We start from the raw sequence: 19706 nt of genomic DNA, 5'->3' as shown, positions 1-19706 counted from the left end.
ATACAAGAGGGGATCCTCTGCACATCAACTCTGTCCAGCTTTCTCCTCCCCAGTGCTCTGTCCTGCACATTCTAGCCATCTTGTACTTTCAGCTTTGTCTCCTCCATTCAGAGTCTGCTAGGTTTTCTATGGATCTCACATCCTGCCCCATTCTATCCACACCATCACTTGAAAACTCTCTCAAGGCAGTAAACTGTTCACCTTGTTTGCTTCCCATCTCTTAGAGATGATTGTCCTTCATTACCTGATATCCAGTGTCTTGAAAAATCTTTTTTCCTTCATATGTTTTTTCTCTTTTGTGTGTTTCAAGTCGAGGTTAAATCCAGCCTCTGTTACTTCATCCTGGTTGGAAGTGAAAGCCCCTTCATTGGCTGTTCTTTTAATGCCAGTTTTTTAAATATATATTTTTTTACATTTAAAAAAATTGTCTTTGTTTTAGCACTGCCTCATACGTTTTTACTTCTTACAGTCCTTCAGTACTATTTTCTTTTTCTAGTCCAGCAAAGTTTCATCTCCCCTGATAAGCTGGGGTATGGAGATCCTTGTCCCTCCTCTTCAGTCAGAGGAGACAGCTGACACTGTGAATTTTCTGATACTCATTTAAGCAATTCTCTATTTTCATATCTCTTTTGTAAAGCATAAAATCTTTGTCCTTGTCCTATAGGAGCAAGCTCTGAGAGTTTTCACAAGTTGTAAAGTAGAAATGTAAGAGGTTTTTTGTTTTTGTTTTTGTTTTGTTTTATCTATGTCTACTGCCTTGAACTCTGTTCATTAAAGCTCTTATTTGTATTTACAAGTAAATAATTTTGCTAATTAATAGTAACCTGCTAGCTCACTCAACTTCACAGTAGACTCCTCCCAACTCCCAGTAAATTGTGAAAAAATTACTCTAAAAGAATATATGAAAATTCCTCACTCGTCATTATCACTTTATCTGTTATTTGCCTGTTTTCTACTTCTGATGTCATTGAGTTTGGGGTGTATTTGACAGTAATCTTGCTAGAAGGAGGCTTCTGGAACAAATGATACCTTAGTGTCTCATAGTTTCATATATCTAAATTTTAACAGCCTTCATGATCTCCTTTCCTTTGTTAAGCAACAGATAGTGGTTAAATTGTGGGTGTGATGGGACCATCAATAGTGGCAGTATGGCTGTTCCTCTATTCAGTAAGGATAGCACTTTGTCATGATGACAACAATGTGATGAGGTATATCCTACAGAATCATAGCATGCTGAAGACTGTTTCCAGGCATCAAAATCAGATCTTGAGTCGAACAGAAATATGTTTTAGAAATAATGCTAATTACTAACTTACAGTAGGATAATTTCTCCTAACTTAAGGCATTTCTTGATATATAAATCCAATTATACTTTCTTCACTAGATCTAATGTGAGATTTGTATTGTAAGTAGCTTTTATAGAGTTTACGGTGTTTTGAGTAATTATAGTAATAATCATATAACAGTGAAAAACTTAACTTGATACTATGTAGTGTATTTTGCACTGGTAGTTTATTTTTCATTTCCTACTAAGTTAGCTTTCTTATGGGATTATTGTATTAAATGTTTGCAGTTTTTTAAAATTATGATCAGTCATGTTTATGGATGTATCTCTTGATTTATGACTAGTATTACTAAAAGAAAAATACAGCTACATTTCTTCTCAATATAAATATATTTTTCGATGAAACTGCAATTCAAAGTAGTATTAAAAATCTAGTTCAGCATTAAATTTTTTTCTTAGATATAATTTGTTATTTTTCAATGTACATTTTGTAGAGCATTTAAAATGGAAAAGATAAAGGAAGAATACTAGAAAGATCACTTAGATTCACTTCATTGCTTTTATGTTTTTATTTAGTTAATATAAGACTAGCGGTGCTAATAGATCTTTAATGCTGGGATTTTAAATTACCTCAACAATATTTGCATCTGACCATCTTTCTATTCAGAAACTTTCAACTTAATATTCTATGAGTCGGTGTTATACTGCTAAAGGTTTCACATCCAATCTGAAACTGGAAGGAAACTAATAAAGTATTAAGACCAAACAGAAAGGAATATGATAAAGTACTCAAGATAGGCATATAAATACATTTTCATCCAACAGGCATAGCTACATGGAAGGCAAAAATATAATCATTAGTTTGGTTTTAAGTGTGGAATCAGAGCAAGGGGAGTTAGTGGGATAATTCTAAAACCTTCTGTTATTAAGCCACCTTACCTTGGTTGATCCAGTTCCTGATAGGGAAGACTTCCTGCACAGCCCAGAAAGTGACAGCCATAGACAAGGACATCTGCTCCTATGTATACTGGTGGAGTTTTACTTTAACCTTCTCCACCCTTTAAAATATAGGAAATAAAATTTGCTGAAAGAATAGGGATTTATTAATTACCCTCTGAAATTTACCCTAGTTTGACCAGGATTTTAAAATGACAGTTTTTCCACAGAATTATCCGAGACAAGACTTATGAAGTTGTTCTGTTTTTTGTCCTTGTTGCAAACCTGAACCCCCTCCCTTCTATCATTGCAACATAAAGTATGTAAGCAAACAGGAAAGTGGTGTTGATAACACTTTCAGGAAGAGCAAGTATTTAAGATGAAGCAACAGCACGTTTGCGAATCTTTCAACAAAGTTCTACTCTAACACTGCAAGAGTGGAGATTTCTCCTTAAACAGTATGTATTTAAGGGCATGACAATCATGCTACTTTGATTTTGATAATATAGTTTGAATTTGTTCATTCAAAGCTGCAAAATAGTCTTCAGCCATGACTGTGTGTACATCTCATCAAAGCAAACTTTGCTGGTTGGTTGAATGCGTATTTCATAGATAAAATGGTGATCATTTCTATTTACACCTTTAAACACCACTTTTTGTTGAAAGTTTTTTCAATAGAAAGCCTAGGAGGATTACAAACCAAGTCTATCTAATTTGAATATCTTCAAAATCTGAGGAATTCAGAGCAGAATCAGTCTTCTAAATCTCATAAGCATGAGGTAAATATGAGTCTTGATTTCTCAGAATTGCTATGCAATAATTCTAACCCCAGAGACAGGCTGTGGCAATTAAAAAAGAGAAAATGCAAAGTCCAAGGAAGATTATCTCCAAGGAAGATATCTACGTGAGAGAACTAAGTTCAAATCCTTAATAAGTGGTTGGCCATTTACTAGCTATATGACTTTGGAAGAGTATCTAATCTTGTCTGGAATGTAATTTCTTTAATATGTAAAATGTAGATAATAATAGATACTGCTCTTGTAAGGATTAATAATGAGATATACAACACACATTTTACGCATGTTAGTTCCTAATTCTATTCTTTCCCTAAGTTCTAGGCCAGTCTAGACATTTTTGACTGTGAGGGAATAAAGAACAGGATATATGTCTGTTCAAAGTAAGGTAACTATTTTATATCTCAATCCTTTAACTCAGTAAATTAGGCAGATATAAATGAAACAAAATTTTCACAAAATAGTACTTACGTGTCATGCACTGTGTATTTTCTTTCTTCTGAATTCTAATTTATTTCATTAACAAGGAATAGTGTTTGAAAAGCAGTCCTCTAGGCCACTTTAAATGAGCCTACTGTCTACAGTTGAAATAAATAGAAACACCTTGTTTCAGGATGAGAGGTAAAACCTTTCCATCACCGTATTCTTTTTTCTGGGTTTAAGGCTACACTTGGATATGACCTGTAATATGCTACCAATCATTGCTATTTGAGAGGTATTAGCACTGAATCTAGAAGTAGCTTCTTGGGCAGGCGATCAGCCAGATGTTAAATGAGGATAGGAAGACTTGAAAACTCTCTCTAGAACCTGATAGCATGATTAATTCATATTTAATGAAGTACTCGAACTTTCGAATGAAAGGGCCCTTATAAATGAATAATAGTACTAGTGTACTGAAAATGATATCATATAGCAATAGAATATCCAGTAACATCTGAAACCTGTATTAACTTTGCAAAAGGTAGCCCAGACATATTGTTTGAGATGTTTTATAACCAATAATTAGATTTGAGGAAGCGGGTTCCCTAACAATCTGCAGTCTTATGAAGCGTAACAGCTTTGTCTATGTAGCCCTGATTACATAGTGAAAAGAAAATATGTGTGGTTTTTATTATGTTCCCTATTAGGAATAAACATTTCATTTAGGGAAAGATAAACATTCTGAGATTGTGATGCATAATTTTTAAAATGTCTTTATTTAAACTATATTACTAGCTATATGACTTTGGAAGAGTATCTAATCTTGTCTGCAATTAGTATATCTTCAGAAGGGGAGAGAGAATGGGTCGTTTGAAAATCTAATCATATCATGATTATGTCAGTCCTCAGCTCCAAATCTTCGTATTTTAATCACCATAAAAGCCAAAGTCCTTATAATGGCCTACAGGGTCTGGCCCCAATCACTTATTCCCTACCCCAGACGTACCCCTTTACCTTCCTTCAACCCTTACCCCTCTCTAACCATCTCATTCCACCCCAGCCATTCTATTTCCTCAACACAGCAGGCTTCCTTCGTGTCTTTGCTCAAATGTCACCTTTTCACTGAGGCTTCCCCTGACCACCCTAGTTAAAATTGCATCAAATTCTTCCCTTTCCCCCAGCACACACACTTTCTAGCCTGTCCTTGCTTACTTTTCTCTATAGCATTTGTAGTGATGTACTATACGTATTTAGTATTTATTGTCTGTCTCCCATTAGAATGTAAGCACCATAAAGGGAGGGGTACTTGTCAGTTTTTGTGCTCTCTTGAACCCCCGGAGCTTAGAACAGTGTTTGGCACCCAGGAAACAAATATATTTTGATGAATGAATGAATGTATTGTAAACACAATTAGCATAGTGATGTTGAGTTCTTCAAAGGGGTTTTCTTATTTATTCCACAGGTAGAAATTATTTACACGATTATTAGCGTTGTTAATTTTAGGTATGCAATGTACACCAGAAAGAATATTACACATAAATGGTTCTAAAGTTCCTTAATTTCTATTCCTTCAGTTTTGGGGAAGTGGACGCTAACAGGTGGTTATGCTGTGATGCCCATGGCTGTGGTGATGAAGGGAGGGGGGGGATTTCCGTTTCTAGGGAGGAAGATAGGTAAAAGTCTTACGATGACGCTCGTGGAATCCAGTCCAAAGTACTGTATCGGAGGCTGCTTGATTCTTGGAGTCCAGACCTAGCCTGGTTTGATAGGTGGCAGAGGAAGAAAACAGCTGGATTTTTTTTTTAAACCGATCTCCTGATGTAACTGTGTTTACAGCTTTCCTGGCAGCACCCAGGGGGAGCTTTAGTGTCACCACTGAACCTCTGGTTCTCAGTCCCTGGGCTCTGGGAAGGAGTGTGTGGGGCTGGGGGCCCTCTCCCGTCACCTCGTGGCAGCTGGGCCGCGCGGCCACGCCGCTCTTTCCGGTTGGCCCCGGCGACGACAGGTGAGGCGCGGCAGAGCGCCGGCTGCACAGCCTGCGGGGCCAGACGCCCGCGCTCTGCGCCGTCGGCGTCCGCGAGCTGGAGGAGGAGGGTCCCAGCGGCGGCGGCGAGAGCCCCCTGAAGAGGGACGACCGGCAGGCGGGAAGTCTTCCCCGCACGGGGGCGCTGCCACCTGCCCGGAGGAGGAGCCAGAGCGGGACCCGGTTTTTCGCTGCTCCAACGCACTGGAGTCGGGAGAACCCATCCGGATCATGAAGGGCTGCAGAGGTATCGAGAACCCGGCTTTCGTCGCCTCCAGTCCAGACACCCCGCGCCGTTTGTGTGCATCGCCCTCTAACGTCGAGGTCTCTGTCTTGTCCACCAATACCCGGAGAGAGGATTCGCAGCCACAGGAGCCTCAGGACCCCCAGAAGTCCCCGGAGCCACCTCTGTCTTCAGTAACTCCCGCTGGCTCCCAGGAGCGGCCCCGGCCAGAGTCACTGTCCGAGTTTGAGGAGGGGCCCTGCGGGTGGGGGACCTTCCAACCTCAATGCCTCCAGCGCTGCAACACGCCCCAGGGCTTTCTGTTTCACTACTGCCTCTTGGCCCTGACGCAAGGTAAGGTCCAGCGCGGGCTCGAGAGGGCGGTGGGCGAGCGGAGCGCGAGGAGGCGCGTCGGGAGCCGGCGGGGCGGAGAGGGCAGGGGCGCCGGTGGTCGACGCGCTGAGGCGGTCTTGCGCGGTCTTGAGACTCGCAAGCGCTCGCACCGACGTCAACCAACCAGGTTCAGGCTCCCACATTTTAGCTTTTCTTTTATCGCAGCATTTAGAACTTGCCATACAAGCTTTTTCTCTTTAGTGTTCTACCTCAGTCTAGCAGATTAACTTTATGCAAAGAAGATGGAATTTACTGCAGCCTTTCCTTGGGAACCGTTTGCTCAGGGGGCGGCGCGGGGGGATTCACGGTACATTACAAAACTGTACATTTTGCTAAACCCCTTTATTAAAGGGATTTTTTACATTGTTTCTGCAACAGAAGAATTAATAAATTTGCAGTTGAAGGTAGGATAGTTCTCAAAGGAGAAACTTGTTGAAAATATATAGTATAGATTAGATCTAAGATTCATGTTTTGTGAATATAGTTTGAGTATATTGGAGGCACAGGTGGAGCCCAGTGAGTAAATCAGCAAAGTCTTCGGGCGTTACTGACTGGTAAGGCATTGCAAACACTGTATCTGTTTTGTTCAGAACCTCTTTTAGATTCTTTTGTGAGTTACTGAAGAAGTCCAGGTTTATACCCTCAGGAGTTTGCAGTCTAAGCCTGGTTTGGAGAAGTGAGTAGTAGGGCAGAGGGACAATGGCTCCCAAGAAAGCAAGCATGCAGAGAATGAAAGAAATGAGAAATTGCACTAAGGTGACAAATTTGGAGGGGAGGGGCATTAAAGTGAGCATCTTGAAGGACATGCTGAAAGTTAGTTAGAATTTGATGGTATGTAGATATTTTTTGGTCACTTGAGTCATAGTTTAAAAATACTTTGTAAAGAGGCAATCAAGGACTGATTAAAATAAATGTAATCCAAAAAATGTATTTTGGAGGGAAGGGGTTGGTAATTGCTCTTTTTTAAGATTTAACAGAAGACTAAATCTAAATATTTTCTTCCTGTTCTTCTTATTCCTGCTCCACTGTCTCAAGGGAACTCACTGTCCCTTGCACAGGTTAGGTGCTGAGTAAATATTTGTTGATGGCAAGTCAACCACATCTCTTCTACCAAAACAGTTTTGTGCTTGAGTTACTTCCCTTCCACCTTTCTAGTCTCTGCCAAAGTCTTTCAATGTCTTGATCTTAGTTACCCAAAATTAGTGATTGTGAAGCAGCTTGATGTCAAAGGACAAAGGAATGAAAAGTTCAAAGAAATTGGACACAAGTAAAAAATTTCTTGTCTTGTGTTTTATATTAAAACGTATTCTGAAATTTCAATATTATTCCGGAATACATCATTTTATATATATAATAAACATCAGTTTAATATAAAATGTTATTTAAAGTTATTAGCAGCTATAATTAACATTCTTAGAAAAATGTGTCAAGTTTAGCTTGGAGCTACTCTACCTAGAAATCTCCAATTTAAGAAGCATAATCTGAGATGAAAGTGACCTGATAAATTAATTCTTGTTTCAGTTTAAGTTTGAATGACTGAAAACATTGGAAAAACGGAAGAGTATTTCCATGATATATTAATAGGTGTTTAATGGGGAAAAATAACCCCCAAACTTACCAAGTCAGTTTACTTAACCTAGCATTTCTCAGATCAAACAGGATTTCTCTTAGCACTAAATTTCCCAATGTGCCTCCTATCTTCATGCATTTACAATAGACATGCCATGTAGTATTTCATGAAATTTCTTTCTTTAAAAGCAGAGTTATTGGGACTTGTGTAGCATATAATTCACATTAGGATTATAGGCTTAAAATGCCATCTTTCGACAAGAGGTTGCAAATTTCCTTTCTCAAAAAGTTTTACCATCAAGACAATGAGTTTTAATGATTGACTTTTAATCAATATGGCAAGTGTGTTGGGAATTTGGTTTTTGGATGGGAAATTTTCAAATTCTCAGATAAATCTTATAAATATGTCATTCCTAGATACTTTAGAAATTTTATCTTGAAACATCAAGAATTATAAATTGGCTTATAGATTTATTAAACTGGCATAAAAGTAAAAATCATGTTGAGACTTTTAAAACTTGTTGTGTAAATTTTCTTGAAATATATTTCCAGTTACAGTCTTGATAAAGCAACATGTGAAGAAATTTTAGAGATCAAGGTTTGTGTATACTCTTTCTATTGATTAATGAATGAAAACAATACACAGTAGCCCCTTAAGAGAGAGGAATAACCGGTTAAAATCTTCATATTTTGATCAGATGCTCTTTATTTTCAATTTATAGTAACGTTTAAACTTCTGTAAATTTCATCTATATCCAAACAGGACATTTTTGTAAAGTCAGTCAAAATTGGATTTCCAGCTTTTCCACGTTTACCTTATATTCATTTATCATAGTTACAATGAGCAGATGAAATGTAAGTTTTTTCTTTTACTGTGCACATGATTTAGAATGCCACTGGTTGAAATAAGAGTTTTAGGTCATGTTTATTTTTGCCCCAGGAACTTTTAAATGATAGCTGTAATGTCTATAAGAGTGTTAGAAGAAAAAAAGAGGTTTCAGAACTCAGTTTCACCTTTCTTAAAACTAAGTCAGAGATCTCATGTTATAAGTATGTTTAAGAATTGAGTAATTTGACCTCTCGGGTCACCTGTACATTTTGTACTTTTCCAAGTGAGATCCATGGGAGTACATGGCACTTGGAAACTCTCTAGCAAACCAGCTTCGTAAGACCAGTCTTTTTATTTGTCATTTAAAGAAAAAAATGAAGTGTACTGTCATTCAGTATGTGATAAGCATCAATTTTATTTAACATCTGAAAATTCATAAGGGTATAATTTAAAAACGAACTGATTCATAAAGAAGTATGTTTGGGTTGCTTAGCTTTGAAACTTTATGGCTTTTAAAATTGGTACAATTATAGAAATATCAAAAGAAAGGAACAATCCAGCTTTAGTATGTTATGTTAATAATCATAGTCTACATGGTACACTTAAAATGACGCACATAAATTTCATCTCTCTTTTAGGTATTGTAGTAAATGGCCTGGTAAATATTAGCATTTCCACTATTGAGAAGCGCTATGAAATGAAGAGTTCTCTGACGGGCTTGATATCATCAAGCTATGATATCTCATTCTGTTTATTGTCTTTATTTGTATCGTTCTTCGGTGAAAGAGGACACAAACCAAGATGGCTTGCATTTGCATCCTTTATGATAGGATTGGGAGCACTTGTATTTTCATTGCCAAAATTTTTTAGTGGAAGATACCAGTTGGGTTCCCTTTTTGAAGGTAAGTCCCTGTTGTGTTTTTGTTTGTTTTAGTGTAAGAAGCAGAGTGAAACCAAGCCATTAGCTGTCTATTGTCACTCACTTGTACAGGTAATTAGGGTAAGGGCTTAAGTCTCTTCCACTGCTCACTGCTTTGTTGTGATGTGAATTGTGTGAAGTAGGAGATTACAGATAAGATTGTGCATTATCCATTGCTTCAGTGGTTCTCCAAGTTTTTAATCCTGTAATACTCATTCCCCACATTACACACAATCCTCCTCAAAAAAGCGATGGCCTGTTTTGCTTTGCAGGTGCTGTGACCTCATTAGGGTTCTAAGATCTCTAGTCTTCCTTTTGTGGTTTTATTTGCTGTACTTACAGCTCTGCACTGTGGACAAGATGACTCCTGATTTGAGAAAAAGAGGTGACTCTTAAAGGAGTGGAGCTTTTCCTGAGAACTGAAACTAGCTTTACTTTTGACTCTCTAGTTTAGAGACATGGAACTTCCTGAGTTACCTAAAGTGTTGCTCTGGTTATTATATTATTTAAAGTCTCAGAAAGGAAGTTTGATTATTTATATTTCTTCCTTTTTTTTTCTCCCCAAAGAATCCTTTTTAATGGAAAAACAATTATATTAGAGTCAGAGGAATGTTCTAATGAAAGTAAATCTTAACATTTTTTTGTTCCTCCCGAGACTTTTAATAGCAAATACTGAAATAAAATCAGAAGGCTACAAAATCAGAAGCTTTAAGAGGTTAGGTAAGTGAAGTAAAATCTTATAGTAAGAAGAAAGGGGAACTGGGGCCAGCTGTACTGTAGACATTATTTTGAAAAGTTTAAGATTGTTATATTTGTATTAACATTGAATAATTAATATTAAAGTGTTAACATTTCCCAAGGTCTATTTTCCAATTAGAGAACAACAACAAATAGTAAGGTATTAAGAGTGCACTTAGTAAGTAAGCAGACTTCATTTTGGAAATAAAAATAGAATATGCAAGCATATGGGTCAAAAGAAGATAATTTTAAAATGTGGTATAGTTTGGAATGAATGAAATAGGTAACTATGTTATCAGCGGAAAGAACATTTACTAGATTCTTCTACATTATCTAAGATTTGACAAGATTTTGTCAGGCCAACTTTACATACTTTCTTTGGGGGTAGTTTTAGAAACAAGATATGGAGGTTTCAGTATAGTACCTTTGAAATCTTAATAATAAGGGATAGTCTAAATTTTAGTCTGTCACAAAGAAGCGCAAAACTGATTCTATGACAGCAAAAATGTTACTGTGCTTATAGCATTTACATAGTAATCTTAGTATTGAATCTAATCCCTCATTCTTCCAGTTGGTCAGATGCCCTGCTTGTTGTTTTTAGTTTGTTTGTTTTTAAATTGAAGTATAGTCAGTTTACAATGTTGTAAATTTCTGGTGTGCGGCATAATAGTTAGGTCATACATATATGTACATGTTTGTTTTCATATTCTTTTTCATTATAGGTTACTACAAGATATTGAATATATTTCCCTGTACTGTACAATATAAACTTGTTGTTTATCTATTTTATATATAGTAGTTAGTATCTACAAATTTCGAACTCCCGATTTATCCCTTCCCATCCCTGCCCCCTACCCCTGTAACCATAAGTTTGTTTTCTGTTTCTGTGAGTCTGTTTATGTTTTGTAAATGAGTCCATTTGTCAACTTTGTTAAAAGATCTGACTCTCTAAACTAAAACATAAGCACCTACTCCAGCACAGAAGACTGATCTGTCCTCAGCAGTCTTGTTAGGTTCATCTCTTGCAGTACACGTGTTGAACTGCAGTCAGTCTGAACAATTTATATTTCCCAAGGGGAAATGGCCACAAATTAAGATGTGTGTATGGCCAGAGATGAAGCCAAGAAGATTATTGAAGCCAGATTATACACTTTTAGTACATTATTGTATATTGTGCAAGTTTTCACCAAATTCATATTGATATTTTTCATTATTTTAGGTAAAGGAATTGGCTGATCTGTAAAATTTCTACTCTAAATTAAGATTCATAATTTAAATAATAGTTTGTGGCAGATGAAAGCAAAAACTCAGGTTGCCCTTATGTTGTTTGCTTTCATATGATGGATATTTACTGATATGGAATACACATGGTGCTGAGAAAATAGAGGTGACACAGTTTCATGCCATTTGGATTTGATATACTAGTGGGAGGAAATAGAAAATAAATGAACAAGTTAATGGAAGATGGAGGTGAGTGAATAAAGGCAATAAATAGTGTGAAGTAATAGTGTACAAAAGGGAAAATATGTGGGCAGGGGAAGGCTGTTGTGATTAAAAAGTGGATATTGAGGAGCCAGCCTTGGAAAATGGTTTCCAGGCTGGAGAAAAAAAGTGATCACGGGCTTTGGAGCCAAAAACAGCTCAGTAGGTTTTCAGAATTGTCAGTTTTGGCCAGCATGATCAAAGCAAGGGAGAATGTGGCATGAGATGAACTTGAGAGGCAGGTAGACCCCAGCATGAGGCACTTGAATTTGCCTTTAAGTGCAATTGGTAGTCTTGAGAGAGTTTTACACAGGGAAGTACAGGTCTTATTTATGTTTTTAAATGGTCATTTGGCTTCTTTGTTCTGAAGGACAAGAGTAAACGGGAGGAAATTGCCCAGGAGTTTTTTACTATAGTTCAGGTGAGCCATAAAGGTGATTTGGTAGCAGGAGAGGTCTAGAGGACTGACTGATTTTCAATGTATTTTAGAGGAAAAAGAGATGGCACTTTGTAGTGGATTAATAGTGAAAAAGGAATAAATAATGACTCCTTCAGTTTGGCTTGACCTACTGTGGCCGTTTACTAGAATGCGGAAGACTAGGTAGAACAGAAATGGGAATGAAAATTGAGAATTCAGGTTTGGGCTTAAGTATGAACTGCGTATTGTATATCCAGTGTTGCAATATATATCTTTGGACATTTATGTGTTTACTTAAATGTGCAAGTCATTCTTTAGTCTTCAATCCTAGAAATGAAAATACCTGTTTGAAGGGCTTCCTCATTCTAATTTTTGGTAGATAATGTCACGCTGACTTTTAGGAAGGGATATACCAGCTACTCTCCAATATATGAAAGTGCCTGGTTGCTGTTTTGAATTTTTTACATTCTTTTTTTTCCTGAAAGTTTTCCTTAATAGAAATGTCACTGTGGTATGTTTGTGTGTATGTCCAGGTGTTTACAATGTAATGGGTACAAAACTCAGGACTAAAATTACGTTACATATGTACAGGAACCTAGACATTTACAAACAGAAGAAATGTTAGAAATTATAAATCCCTTCTTTTATAGTGTAGAACCTTAGGACAAGAGGTGAAGTAACTTTATAGTGATTTCATAGATAGTCAGTAACAATTAAAATTAATACTAGTTTTTATGTTTTGTTTAATGTTTTAAAAATTTTTATTACTCATAGGTTTATTAACTAAATCGAATAATTTCAATTCTTGTGAATTTAAACCATTTCTTCCCCAATTTCAAATAGTCAGTTTTAATGGTCTATACTTTTTAAAAAACATAATAACTTGTCTGCTCAAGTGAATCAATCCACATTTGCAAATAAGGGGTCCTGTAACCAAAAATCTCAGTTATTTGTCCAACTCTGATGTGGAAGAAAACTGAAGATTTAAGTGAGAAAAGGAAAGCAAATGAGTTAAAATCTTCCTGAAAATAAATTAGAAGCAAGGAATTGTACAATCTTCTTAGGTAATATTACATAAATGACCTAAAGAGCATAACATTAAGAAGTCGTGTTATTAATTGAAATCAACATATAATTTAATTTGAAACTGACATTGAGAGAATTAACATATTCCCTTGTGTACTTTTTTGTTGCTATTGTTTTTTGAACTAGAGGGAAACCAAAGTCAGTTTGTATGAGACAATCTCTTTAAAAGAAGATTAAAGTAATATAATATATTTGGTAAGTAGAAGAATACAATATATGAAATATGATAAGCATGTATAATTTCGACAGGTGTGAGAATAACACAAAAGGAGGTTAAGAGTTAGCAAAAAAGTAAACAAGTGTGTTTGGAAACAGCTTGAATTTTCTTTTGTTCTATTAAAAAAAATTTAAGTAGGTTTGGGAAAGCATTTTTTTAAGAGAAGCTTTTATGGAGACATAAGGGTTAAGGTGAGTATCTAACTTTGAATGGAGATAATAACATTTACCCAACAGGGGTTTTGCTTGTTATTTTGTTGGTTATTAGACACACACCCCAAAAAGGAAGAATTAAAATTAGGGGAGGTAGAATGTTTCTAAGGGCTAGTTTTGGTATATGTTAACCTGAAAACAGAATAATGTCATAAAACATTTTCAAGTAAATCGTATTTGCCACTCACTTTTGATATATTTTAACATAACAGTGACATAACACAACTTATTTTAATCTAACTTTTAAATGCTTAAAAAATGTAACAAATAAATCTTTACCACATAAAACTTTGTTTTCATCCAAGCACTTTTTAGTTTCCTATGGAAGATTGTTAATTTAAGGTTGCTAAGCAAAATAATCTTTTCTTCTCTTAGAGACTTTGGGGCAGGGGTCATTAGTAAATACTTGGGAATTGTACAGAAGTAATTACTAAATCTAGTAAAGCTCTTTTTCTTTATTGACCAATAATTGGATAAGTTTTCCTAAGTTCTATTCTTTCCTTGTTTTCTCCTTTCCATCCCTTTCTCTCCAGAAAATGTAGCTGTCAACACTTCCCATTTGCTTCCTCACTAAATTTCTAATGTTTTAGAAATGGTACTTCTGGGAGAATCCTGCATCAAGGACTTTGGTTACATAGGGTAACTACTTAAGAGAATTGAACTAGGAAAATGATTAGAGTGGGACTCAAAGTTGGACTTAATTTTTCTTTTGTTTTGTCTTTGCCTTTTATTATTAAGGATTTTTTTTTTTTTTTAAATAGGGAATGCTAGCCTAGATTGGAGAAGACATAGGACCAAGGATCTTAGAGTTTTCAACCACCAGTTCAGTACAGGATGCTTTAATTTTGCTTGGCCCCTGAGTGTTCTTCCTTCTTGATATTGCTTCTTCCTTATGGAAATCACTTTTATTTTTCTTATATTTTAATTTTAGTGTAATGAAATGAATAAAGAAGAAAGGTGATTTCTTAGGCTAAAAGATATAATGATGTAATAAAACTAATTATTTGAAAAGATTTTTAAATTTAATACATACAGTAAAAAGCTAGAGCTAACTTTTAGGGATATGCAGTACTGCAGATGAAAACTGTCATGATTTTTAATATCAGAGGCACTTTACTCTTCTGCAGAGTTCCTAGAAAATTTGAATTATCCTGGATCATTGCTACCCTTATTTCATGTCCCATGGAGATCCTGATTTAGTAAGTCTGGAGTAGAACTCAGGAATTTAAATTTTTAAAAATTACCCAGATTATTTTAGCACTCTATTTTGGGAGATATGTTTCTAGTTTAGTGTTTATTTATTTTGTCAGGTCGACTGTGGGCATAAAGAGAAAGGTTTCTTTCATTTCAAGATTATTGCTTTATATTTTCATTTAAAATAGGAGTTTCACAACCATCATGAAATACTACATACCTTAATGCAGCTGGTTTTGTTGAAATTCAAATGACCAAACTTCTGAAATAGAGGAAACTCACAGAGAAAAATAAGGAAATATGGAAATAAGGAAAGCATGTGTCAATGAGATGTTAGCACAAACTCAGTTCTGCCCACAGCTATAGTTTGCACATAGGTACAAATTTGAAAATCCATGGCCTTGAACAACATTTCCCAAAGTATAATCTGCACGGCACAGTTCTGTAGGTATTTAGAGTATGTTGAACATGTGTCCCGTAGTTCAGTTAGTTTGGGAAAAGATGAAAGAGCGGTGAATCACTGTAAAAATGAATGCATTGTGTGACTCTTGTGATGTGTAGAGTTCTGAACTTATTGACCAAGGGACTTCATTGGTTTGCTTGTCCCTTTTACCTGCTTCCACTACTCACTTTTCTTTTCTTCCCCAGATTAGGTTTCAGGGAACAGGCTTTGGGAAAATTTGCTGTATGCTGTCTTATGTCTAAGTATGTGACTTTGAAACCCTTATTCAATTTAGAAATTTCTTTATGGCCAGCACCTAGAACAGCATGTGATCGTCAGTAGGTACTTAAGCAATGTTTGTTGGGTTGTCAAAATACATGAATGGACCCCTCCAATGGAGGCATATTACAAGTCTGATGACTTATCCTTCCATGGAAGGTAGTATGAGTAGGTAATGGCAGATAAGAGCAGTTTGGGATTCTCTGTTCACATTTTCCATAAACTTGACTTTATGAAATGAATATAGTCCATTAAGAATAATGGGACATTTTCTTTTTTTTTTTGGCCACTGACTTGGGAAGAATTGTGTTATCAGAGGCAAATATTATTTGCTGTGAGTGATCTTTATGGGTAAGATTTGGGATCTGAAAAATTTGCAACAGGAAAAAAGGAAGCTAAAATGAGAAGCATACTCAGAAATAGTAACAAAATGCTTTGATACTCTACTTTTGTCTTAATTACTTGCCAAAATATTGATTTCACTAGGTGTCTACTGCACTTCTAAGGTGGTGCTAAAATTTCAGAATTATTTTTTGATAAGCTGTTAGTAGTGATTACCCTTATTTATCTTCACGTGTGAAATAAAAGGAAATGCTCTGATAGGACAGTCAAGTTGACCGTAGGAGTAGTTGTGTCTAACCAGATATAATGTATGGGAGCTGATGATTAAGCAATGCTTTCTGTAGCTTCCTGTAAGATTGGTAAAAATGTGGCTTGTGACGAGAAAGAAATGAGGAAATTCTATTTTCTTAGCCCCTGTTCTTAAAAATGCACAAATTAGCCATGTGTTTTAATGTACTTTTTTCTCTTTTATTTTAATGCTGTTAGCACATTACATTGAGTGGAAATATGCAGCAGCATAGCAGGGATGTTAAGGTCAGGCAAAAGAGTTTACATTTTTGCTTGAACGCTGTATGCTAGAGCTATATGACCCTGCACACATTTCTTCAACTATAAATCATGATGATGATAATAACTGCTACCTCATAGGAAATTATACACAAACAGTGACAAGGCAGTGCTAGGTGTAGGTAGGTGCTCATTAAATAGTAGCAATGAATAACAATGATATTCATGATAATTAAGTAAGAGCTATACTAATGTAAAAAAAAAACTGCCTTTCTTGGTTTGTTTAGTTATTGTCAGTGGTAGTTACAGGATGATACGTACAACTAAATACTTTCAGTATGATAACATTTTTTTGTAGGTGCCACATGATACTGACATATCCCAAAGTATGGCTAAATACTTTCCAAGTAACATATTAGAAAAGATTTTAATTAGATATGTTTCCAGGATTGTCTCTGCTTTATGAGATAAGAAAATGAATTTATTTGGTGTAGTTCAGACTAATTGGATCCACTCAAAATAAAATATTAAAATATTGCTTTCTAAATAGCCAAGTTTCCTCTTTTAAAATATCTTTAATTTTTTTCCCCTAATTTTAAACATGATGTTTCCCTTTGGAATACAATCAGAAGATAGAAACATACAAACAAAAATGGTATTTAAAAGGGAAAAAAAGGAATAAAAAAGTAAGGAAATAAAAATTTCTCATGATAACCCAGCCTAGATAACACACTGTCAATATTGTTAAGCCTTTTTAATGTGTACACACATCATACATGTATTCTCGAGTAGTCACGCATAATTACACTTTTACACTGCATAGTTATTAACACACATTCGTACCCGCACATTCGCGCTAACCTTCATACATATTCATCTTTACATCACATTTACACTTACACATAAAATGCACATTTTAAGAAAAGAAGGTTTTGAAGTTAAGAATATCTGCTTTTTTTAATTTAGACTATACATTGGACATTGTTATATATTTAAAAAGACAAAGCTGCAGAATACTTATGCTTTTGTATTATTTCATTTTATATATAGTCTATTTAATCAACCCTCTTTTGCTGTGATTTTTATTAGTTCATTTTATTTTTCTGGTCAGAAAAGTTCTATTGGTCACTGCAGACAATTTGAATAATACTAAGAAGTGGGAAGAGAAAAACCCAATTCATTATTATTCTTTTCTTAAGAAGAACAACTTAGGGATTGTGTTAATATTTTTATTGTGCCTGTTTCTTATAGAATTAACGTAATATTTTGCATAATTTGCAACCTGTGATTCTTATTCTTGCATAACATTCCATTTTATATTTTAACCATCCTTACAGAGTTAAATATTTACATTTTAAAAGTTTTCCATTATTGGGGGGAGGGTATAGCACAAGCGGCAGAGCGCATGCTTAGCACGCACAAGGTCCTGGGTTCAATCCCCAGTACCTCCTCTAAAAATAAATAAATGAATGAACCTAATTACCTCCCCCCTCAAAAAAACAAAAAAACAAAAAAAAACAAGGGGATTAAAAAATCAGATAATAAAAATTTTCCATTATAAATGACTTCATGATAGCATTTTTCTGTTTAAAGATTTTACTATATTTTGGTAATTATACAGTAATGAACATTCTGGAACTGACTTTTTTCTCTCAGAATAATTCTCTGAAGACTCATCAGGACTGAGTTTATCAATTGCTTGTTCCTTCTTGTTGCTAATTAGTAGGTATTTACCACAATTTGTTTAACCATTTGCCTACTGAAGGACGTCTGGGTTGATCCCAGTTTTTGGATATTAAAAATGAAGTCATGAACATTTGTGTACAGACTTTTATGTGATCATAGTTTTCATTTCTCTGGGGTAGGTGTCCAGGAATAAAACTGCTCAATCATATGATAGTTGTATACTTAGTGTTCTGAGAAACGGTTAACTATTTTTGAGAGTGACTATACATTTTGCATTCTCATCAGCAAGGTATGAGTGATCCAGTCTGTCTGTAGCCTTGCCAGCATCTGGTTCTGTCATTATTTTGTATGTTAGCCACTCTGATAGGTTGTAGTGAAGTCTGATTATGGTTTAATTTATATTTTCCTAATGGCTAATGATGTTGAGCGTCTTTGCTTGTGTTCATTTGCCATCTATACTTTGTGTAATGTTGTTTCAGGGTTTTTGCCCATTTTCTAACTGGATTGTTTATTTTTTATTGGTGAGTTTTGAAAGTTACTTATGTATTATAAGTACTAGATCTTTTTCAGGTAGGTGGTTTGCAAATATTTCTATTTAGTCTGTAGCCTGTCCTTTTCAACCTCTTGACAGGGTTTTTCACAGAGCAAATGTTTTGAATTTGGGTGAAGTTCAATTTATCACTCTTTTCCTTTTGTTGTCAAGTCTAAGAATTCTTTGCCAAGTCCTAGATCCCAAAGATTTTCTTTTCTTTTTCTCAAAAAGTTTATAGTTTTCCATTTAACTTCGTGATACATTATGAGTTCATTTGACTCTCTTTATATTTCCAGTTAGCATTCTCTATTTCCTTCTTTTAAAAACCCAAATGTGGAAGAAGTATATTTGTCACAAGAAAATAACCATTACCAGTTGGACAGGGGAAAGTACACAGCAGTCACTTGGTTCAGAGGAATCCCAAAATCCCACTGGGAAGATGTCATGCTTGTTCCCTGAGTAAACCCTACTTCTGCTTCTTGGGAGGGGGCTTGTTCATTGTTCTTTGTTGGTCTTTTTTTTTTTTTTTTTTTGTAATTGTCTTGTCTACAGAATTAAGGCAGGCAGATGGAGAATATTTCCTTTTGATGCTTTGAAGTTGTATCAACCTATTTCTTGCCTGTAGAAATTAAGGGACTAAGGGTCATTTTAACACTCATTCAGTTATAATCCCTTAGAAGAGGCTAATGGTTTATTTGATAGTGCAGATGTTTCAAAAAGTGGTTTCTTACCTAATTGATTCAGGTGAATGTGCCAATAACCACACTCATAGTTTTGCATTATCTTGTCTTTCTTAACCTCCTCTCTCTCTGGACTTAATTAAGCTTATCAGACTTAATGGGAGAGTTGTACCCTTAGGTACTTTTCTCTGAAACATACTTTCCAGTTAAAAGTATTTGCTCGGGGCTCCTAAATCCATTCAATGTCGTTAACAATGAGCAGGGCCATACCCTTGATTTTATCCATGCCACAGCCTGTTTTAATTGACCTTCGTTGCTCAAAGGCTTTCTGAGTTCTGACTTCCAGAAGATCTTGCAGCAGGTATGGGCAGTGTTTATGGCAGACAGGGGGAATGTAGGGAGCCTCTGGCAAGTCTCCTTAGGGAAATCACAGTAAAGACCCCTAGGTTTTTCTAGTAAGACCATGCTTTTCCACCTGAATTATTCTCCATTTAAAAAGC

At 35.6% G+C, this 19706-nt stretch overlaps 1 protein-coding gene across 4 annotated transcripts in view; it reads left to right on the top strand.

Annotated features, from left to right (window-relative positions):
* The first annotated feature begins 5327 nt into the window (after positions 1 to 5327).
* Positions 5328 to 19706, top strand: part of SLCO4C1 (solute carrier organic anion transporter family member 4C1) — a 53577-nt gene continuing 39198 nt past the window's right edge. For 2 of the 4 annotated variants that reach the window (XR_004318602.1, XM_032476427.1), the window contains exons 1-2: positions 5328 to 6035; positions 9111 to 9374. Coding sequence is in view for 3 of the 4 variants with exons in the window: in XM_032476427.1 (XP_032332318.1) it covers positions 5690 to 6035; positions 9111 to 9374 (610 nt within the window). In the remaining variant the exon portion in view is untranslated. The remainder of the gene's footprint in view (positions 6036 to 9110; positions 9375 to 19706) is intronic. The other 2 variants (XM_032476429.1, XM_032476428.1) reach the window with 2 other exon arrangements.

Source organism: Camelus ferus, chromosome 3 (genome assembly GCF_009834535.1).
Source record: "Camelus ferus isolate YT-003-E chromosome 3, BCGSAC_Cfer_1.0, whole genome shotgun sequence".
Lineage (NCBI taxonomy): Eukaryota > Metazoa > Chordata > Mammalia > Artiodactyla > Camelidae > Camelus > Camelus ferus.
The sequence above is the reverse complement of the archived record's forward strand: the minus strand, read 5'-3'. Positions and strand labels throughout refer to the sequence as shown.